This window comes from Limulus polyphemus, unplaced genomic scaffold, assembly GCF_000517525.1.
Source record: "Limulus polyphemus unplaced genomic scaffold, Limulus_polyphemus-2.1.2 Scaffold1096, whole genome shotgun sequence".
Taxonomy (NCBI): domain Eukaryota; kingdom Metazoa; phylum Arthropoda; class Merostomata; order Xiphosura; family Limulidae; genus Limulus; species Limulus polyphemus.
Genome location: NW_013666706.1, coordinates 133,514 through 141,693, shown reverse-complemented (window position 1 = coordinate 141,693; position 8,180 = coordinate 133,514). Strand labels below are relative to the sequence as shown.

General features: G+C 31.0%; 1 protein-coding gene across 3 annotated transcripts in view; it reads right to left on the bottom strand.

The window, feature by feature from the left end:
• Nucleotides 1-1,687: 1,687 nt before the first annotated feature.
• The window catches only part of LOC106462106 (transport and Golgi organization protein 6 homolog), a 124,848-nt gene continuing 118,355 nt past the window's right edge, over nucleotides 1,688-8,180 (bottom strand). For 2 of the 3 annotated variants that reach the window (XM_013921992.2, XM_022389244.1), the window contains exons 17-18: nucleotides 3,487-3,600; nucleotides 1,688-2,017 (exon numbers count right to left, since the gene is read on the bottom strand). In XM_013921992.2, the coding sequence (XP_013777446.1) occupies nucleotides 1,841-2,017; nucleotides 3,487-3,600 (291 nt within the window). In that variant the 3' untranslated portion in view covers nucleotides 1,688-1,840. Of the gene's footprint in view, nucleotides 2,018-3,486; nucleotides 3,601-4,956; nucleotides 5,052-8,180 lie in introns of those variants that run through there. The other variant, XM_022389245.1, reaches the window with a different exon arrangement.

Below are 8,180 nucleotides of genomic sequence, written 5' to 3'. Positions count from 1 at the left end.
TGCTGTCATGTTAAACTTATATTAAAGTTTTTCTTCATTACCCATTTAAGCCGTCTCCAGCCATTATATTTAAAGGAAGCTCTACAGTTGTCAATGTAACTTGAATTAATTAACTTTCCACATAAACAACTAAAGACAACATTTAGAAGCTATGGGATCATCAGATCAAGTGGTACTGAACCATCAAATCTTCTGGTGACGATAGTTTAGAATGACTGAAAGGATTATTTACAAAACTAGTTATACAGATTGTAGGAAATAGACCACATTATAATAAAAGTTTTAAGTGTAACTTGTAGAACATACTGTCAGGAACTGCAAATATAAAACTGTAGGGAATAACCCTTCCCAAATGATGTCAGAAAAGGAGAACCATTATAAATAAAAAACATAACCATTGTACTCGAGACTGTGAGAAATCAATATCTCATAAGGATAACAGCCCTACTTCAACAAGATCAAAGGAACAACAAAGAGCTAACTAGACATTGGAAAACAGGAATTAACTGTATTTAAGAGATGAATCTCAGCTCAGAATACTCCTTCTACCTCAAATTAGATAAAACGTTCATTAGTTAAAGAAACCAGTCCACGAGTCAACAGGGTTTTAATGGGAAGTCTTGCTTACTTGTTATGGTAGATGGCTTGAGGTTGAAACTGTGTTCACCACTGTGTATACTGCTTATTTGTTGAGTGTGAGCTTGGAACTGTGTTCACCACTTTGAACTCTAGTTACTTGTTATGTTAGGTGGCTTAAGATTGAAACTGTGTTCTACATTTTTTACATAGATTATCTGTTATGGAACGAGGCCTGACGTTGGAACTGCTTTTTTTCACTTTATATACTGCATATTTGTTATGATAGGTGGCTTGATACTGGAATTATATTTTCCACTATGTGTACTGCTTACTTGAAGATAAAACTATGTTCTTCAATTTGTACTCTGCTTTTGCTTGAGATTGGATCTTTATTCTCCACTGTGTATACTGCTTACTTCTTATGGTAAGTGGCTTGAGGATGGAACTGTGTTCTCCACCTTTTATGTTGCTTTCTTGTTGTGGTAGATGGCTTGAGGGTAGAATTGTCTTTTCAACTGTGTGTAATGCTTGTTTTTTTACAAAAAAGTGTCCCAGGGCTCAATAAATACTTCATGTTGAGAATACTGCATCTTTCATTGATAAATGTTCCAAGGTGTATGCTTTATAGTTTTTAATAAATAATTATGGTATAAATCCTCCTTATAATAGGGTTATATCTTCAACTAAAATTATTGCATTTTTATTATAACAAGTTATCTTAAAGCAGAAGATGTTATCTTGGTTTCAGTGGAATGAGATACAATTTTATCATCTCATAAGTTAACTTTTTTTTTTATAAATGGTAATTGTTTTTGTTATATATGATTGTTTAATTTTTCTTTTAGTTTCTTCATTATGTAATACCTGTACATGCTTATTATTAATAAGGGTGCATGATTTGTTATGATGATGACAGTGATTTTAGTGGTATTCAAACAGTTGGTTATCTTAAAAGAACTAACCAGTTATGCCAACATAAGACAGTTCTAATCTAACTGAAGTATCATTTTTGCCATATAATGCCACAATCTATATCTGTTAAGCAGCACCAGATAACTCATGATGATTTTTGCATTACTTATAATATTAAATACACTAAAAAAACTAGCAGTTATAAAATGTATAATTTAATTTCTTGCACTTCTTTACATTTATCAGTGTTTTAAACTAGCTTCAGAATATTATATTTTCAATGTCCTGTTTTATGGTGAATTGTAACAAGTTTAGTTCTATATAAATTCACATTAATAACTTATATAAATTATTGAATAATTCTTAGTTCTTTTGTCAGAGATTGCTGTGGTGAGAAATATTTGCGAGTAATTTCATTAATTTCTTCTAATGCCACCTGGGCATGTAACTTCATAACTTCATCCTGATCCGTATTATAGATGTGTCTCAGGTGTCGGTAAAGATCTCTCAATTCAGACTCTAATATCTGTAAAAGTAAAAGACATTGATAGAGCCATCTATTGTTGATTATACTTTTAAATTGTTACTGATTGTTAAAAGCCATAATCTTATTTCACTGTTTATAAATATACTCTTCATTAATATAAAAATGACTTTATACTACAAATGAAGCTTTTATAAACTCTTTCATATGGGGTCAGTCAATGTGACCAACCTTGTAACCTCAAAATAACCATCAGAGTTTTCATACTGTAACTTTTAATATTTTTTTGTTTATTTTCATGAACTTTTGTAAACTTTCAGTGAACATTACAAATCTTTTGTACATGTAAAATTAGATTTTTTAATTAAGTATATTTACTAAAAATTTCTCCATGCACAGAGTTTATGCTAAAATTTCAACTTGTTTCAATAATTTAATAATTTCTCTTCGACATTTTGCATCACGATTTTTGTGGTTTATTAACATGTTTTTCTTGGCCTGTGAATCATTAGGAGTCTTTTGACATTCTAAAGGGGGATCAGGGAGGGTAAAGATCATGTTTACATATTATATTTAAAAAAGACACATTACTATGTTTGATTACAGGAAATTATTGTTGCATTTGAAAATGTTCATTAACTTACATGCTTAAATATGACAGTAACACTTTTATACATTGAAAGATCAGCTTCTGTAGATAAATCTATTTGAGCGCAAGGGTTTGTACAATTGAGCTTGGTTTGTGAAAGTTCCATAGATTGACCTATCTAAATGCGAGACTGTCTTTGGTTCATGAAAGGGTCCAAGAGGAAAAATCAGTTGAAAACCACTATTGTGAACCACATGTAATATTCATAAAACCTTTCATTTTCTTTCTTTTCAAAAGTACATAAGGCAAAGAGTATTTGATACATCTAGTTCAATACTATGGACTAAATCTTTACAAGGTATAACATATACAACAATAATGAAAAGCAGTCACAGTCTAACTTAACTTTGATGAAAAAATAATCAAAATTTATTAACTATATGATTTAACAAAAGGGATATGATTTCTTGTGGATTTTCAGTGTTAATATAATCGTTTCTAAAGAAATAAACAACATTAACCTAGAAGCTTTGGGAACATGCATCTTACTACATTAAGTGGCGAAACCTTTAGGTAAAGTGTCCTGAAATTAAACCTATGGATTACATATTGGTTACTTTGGTAATTTTTCTGCTGGTTTATACAGTCTATTCATTATATACAAATATTTCATTCCTCATAAAATACATACATGTTGTAATAGCAACACCCTAATCTTTGACAGACTGAAGTTCTCTGAGGAGGTCATGCTCTAAACATGCAACACAGTAACCACAAGAATGACTCAAAACACCATCACAAACTCTAACTCAGTCTATAGAACATTCAAAACCAGTAAAGAACATAATTTATTTCAGATTTCAATCTTTACTAAAATTTGCCTTATTAAAAAAGGCATCTCTAAAAAATAAATGTAGCTTACTTCAAACAACTCTTTCCGAAGTCCTTGCAAAAGGAGAGATATCACTAGCACAGCTGCTCGTCTGGCTTCTATTGACTTGTCTGTTTGTATCACACTTCTCAGGCAGAGAAATATCTAAGTTTGTAACCATAAATGAGAATCACACAATGTGTACTTTCACATACACCTAATGACATTTCCTATGCTCAGATCTGTAAAATTTTTAACAATACATATCAACATTCACAAACTGTAAAATGTTACTGTGGGCTTTGTTAAGCTCCTGACTACCTTTTGGCTATGATTTTACAATTACTTAATTCTAACCACATTTTATACAGTAGCAATGTCAATGACTTTATTCTTATTAAACATCAGTTTGAGAAAATAAACAGGTCAGTATGTTATTTTATGACAAAATTCATCTTATCTACCAACAGCAGAGAAACTAGGAATCATTAAGTATTAAAATTTAGCTGTATCCCTAATTTGTTATCCAAATGAACTCACACAGAGAACTATATCACTGTCAGTCTCATATATAAACTGAAATACAAAGTAACAATCAAAAATGCCAAGTAGTGATCAGCAATTCATAAATTTTTAACAATAATATGTCACTTCACACCACAATGCCTACAGATCTCCCTATTAATTCAAAAATCTAAACAAATAATCATAATTTAAAATAGCTAACACCTCATTTATACAACTTTTAAACTCAGGAAACTTAAAAAAACCAGTGTATACAGTCATTTTTAAGAAACAGACAGACTAAAGAAATAGGCTGTAACATGAAAATATAAGATTTTACAGAATTTATCTCACATGCAAACTCCTTTCACAAAACACGCAAGTTTACCCGTGATTACTCACCTACCCAGATTAACTTTCTTGACGTCACTGTTTTTCTAAAAGACGGAATTTTACACACTGACTTGTACAAAAAACCTACAGATAGACCACAATATCTTCACTATAAAAGCTGTCACCCCTCTCACACTAAACGAAACATTACTTACGGTCAAGCTCTTAGGATAAAGAAAATATGCTCAGATGAAACAGACTACAGAAAACACACCAGGGATCTAAAAGAAACCATGTTACAAAGAGGATATAAAGATACTGAAATTGACAGACAAATTGAAAAGGTTAACAACACTCAGTGGAAAAACATCCTAAATCAGAGCAATACTAAACTTTAAAATGGACTTCCTCTTATTATTACCTATCAATTTAAACTCAGAAACAAAAGTGAATTACAATCCCCTGAAAAATGTTTGTCGTCCATGTAATAAAGCCCATTGTCAAACCACTGACTCATTTTCTGACAAGCACAATCAAAGAAACTTTAAAATATCCAAAGAAATGACTTGTGAAACAAAAAACACTATTTACCTTATACAATGTATAAAATGCAATCACCAATATGTAGGACACACACAAACAACTCTTAGAGAATGTTTCAACAATCATAAATCTTCTACTAACATGTAAAAAAGTTTCCCTGTTGCTCAACACTTTAATCAACCCGGCCATTCCATTAACGATGTTACTCTCATCAGCATTGAAACAGGATAGAAAAACTAAAGCAGGTAGAGAAATAAAAGAAGCTTATTGGATTGCTAATCTAAACACTGTTCAACTTTTTGGAATTAATCTAGACCCTGGAATCAGTGATCTCCATTCATTGGTTTCATCTCTGTCAGAAAAATAATTTTTATTCTTTGCTTATTTTTTTTATGTAATGTGAATGCCGAATTTCCTAAAACTTACTATTTAATTAAGATAGTTTTCTATACCTGTTTTTATAAATTGATTAGCATAACATATTTTCAATCAGTCTCCAGGTGTCACCTTTATTTTACTTAAACACTTAAGTATAGTTTCAAATATACATATATTTATCCATTTCTAAGTAAAATATCCCTAACACGTTTTCACATACACTCTCACTATCAGCTACATTGTACTGGAAACGAGATATTTACAACAGTACATAAAGAAATAGACTAAACATTTCTTGAAAAACCGGATGACCTTCATGACATCACTAAACTCCCTTTATATATATATCACTCATTCAATTACACCACCATTCCCAGTTTGCCCCTGAAGAAGAAAGGTCCACCATTCGAAAGCGCTCGGGTTATAGGTTTTTTTATTAATTTCTAAGCTTTTACAGGTTCACTGGTTAGAAAAATATAGGTTTTCTGCCTAATTTCTTTGACAAAAACCACTTTTCCAGCTTGAACCACTCATAAAATCACAATATTATTGAGATTAAAAATGGCTTACTTATATTTTCTCAAAGAATACTTACCAATTTATAAGCCTTTTGTTATAGGTTCTGTCTACTGTTACAGAGAAGAACTTTATCCTTTTCTCCAAAGATATATTTTTAAATTAATGAAAACATAAAAATACATTGTTCAGTTGTTTGAAAAAATATATAGGTTTTTATATATAAGTTTCACAACAAATAAAACCATTTTTAAAATATGGGTTTTAAGTTCACTGGCAGGCCTAAAAATAAAAATTTAATATCAACAAAATTTAGCTAAAGCCTCATAAACTATTCTTGATAAATAGGAAAACAGTAATTAAAGTAATGGGTTTTTTACTTTTAATCACAATTCCTGCTGAAAAATCATTCAAAATGAAAAACGTTTTAAACTAAATCTATGGTGGATAACAAAACATGCACGAGAGCAATTTTCCTATTTGCTATTTTAAAGACCCCGTTTCTCTTATTTGGTAAGAAATCATACTGATAGGAACTGCTATACTTAAAAAAACTAATGGTCATCAGGGTTGGTGATAGCTCAACTGGCACCATGGGCAAAAATTAACAATGCATTCCTACTTACACTGGAGACCCCAAAAATATGTCACCTTAGGCAGTCACCTATGTTGCCTATCCTCAACACTGGGCCTAATAGTCATACAGATATTTTTAATAAATACTAATAAAACTTTCCAGGCACAGAAATATTTATGTTTGCAACAAACAGTATCAAATCAACTAATTATTGAAGTTTATGTTCTGTTCTTTACTATATTTCATTTGACAATGTAGTGGTAGCAAGCCCAAGTCTCTTTAAAACAGTCAAGATTAAAAAGAGCTTTTCAACTTCAGAAACAAACAACATCTACTGAATACCTCACTACTGATATCTACAAGTTTACATGCCTGAGGTTCAACCAGGGATATATAAGATCAACTATTTGAAGGTTCTGCAATACTAGTATTATTACCAACCACTGTCTTAAAGTAATATGATGTTGTTTCTACCTCCAGTTTTCTACACATCATTCTCCATTCCTAGGAAATATTCCACCCAAGAATACTAGAATCTTAACAAAAACACCTCAGGTGTAAATCAAGGTGTGGCCAAAAAATAAGTCAGCATGCAACTAAAAGAATGAAATCAAAATTGGTGGCCAAACTGGTATCTACTCTCAAAGCATTGATAATAATTTTAAAGCAAATATTCATTCATTAACTATATCAGGCCGAATTTTTTGTTCAACTTTGGGTATGATGGTGGGTAAAATGAAATACGTGGCCTAGTTAACTAATGAATGAACATTTGCCGTAAAATTCTTATCAATGTTGTAAGTGTAGCTACAAGTTTGGCTGCCAATTTGTATTTAATTCCTTTAAGTTGCACGCTGAATCCTATTTTGGCCACACCTTTTTTTTCACACCTATGGTGTTTTTGATTAGATATAATGACATTTGTCAAAACACACCAACAAACCACAGCAAGTAAGAAAGTGACACCCGAAAGTAACCAACATTAGCTTTAGATTCACAACCCTATTATTTGGAACAGACCTCTACTTTACAGAACGAACCAGATTCTTTATAATATATGGTGATAGATTTTCCTCTGTAAAATAGTGTTAATAGCTTCCTTTATACTAATGCCATGGAATTTAACCCCTTTTTGACGGGTCACGGGTGAAAGGCCATGTGTTCTTGTTTGTTGACTCGCATTTGAAATTTTATTGGACTACTATTTCATGTATTTATGTCGATAAGTTTGGTGTCTAATTGTAGATTATAATTCAAATTTTAAAGCTATACATTACTTAATTTATTAATTTAAAAGTAAATATTAAAAAACATAGATAAACATCGATTTTTGTGTGTCACGTGGCAAGTTGAATGCAGCACTGGTTCAAATTAGATGTTTGTGAAATCAAAATACTAAGTCTATAGTTCCATACAAATTAGAAACTCAAATTACAGATATTGACAAGCTAGAATATAAAATAAGAAGGACTTATCTTTTCTATTTTGCTAAGATATTGTTCATGTAATAAATCAACCACAGTGGCACCCCGCTCACCTCTTTCCATTTTTGAAAATGCTACCTTATATACACTTACTTCTATATATGACATGAATAACCAATCGGAAGCTCAGAATGACCCCCTAGTGGTTTTCTAAGCCTTTCTAACATTCCTTCCACCATTTCTTTCTTTTGAACCAAGATTTCAATGAGGTAGGTTGTGTCTTTAGTCTGCTCCAAATTTCATTTTTTTTTAGACCCAAATACAGCTAAGTTACTAAGTTTGATAAATTACAGTAGAATTCTATGGTATTGATGTAAGAATTTATGATATTTTAGTTATTGAAAACTATATATAAAACTAAAAAAAATATTTTGTTTCATATCCTCCAAGTGCAAAATTTTTAAAGGCTT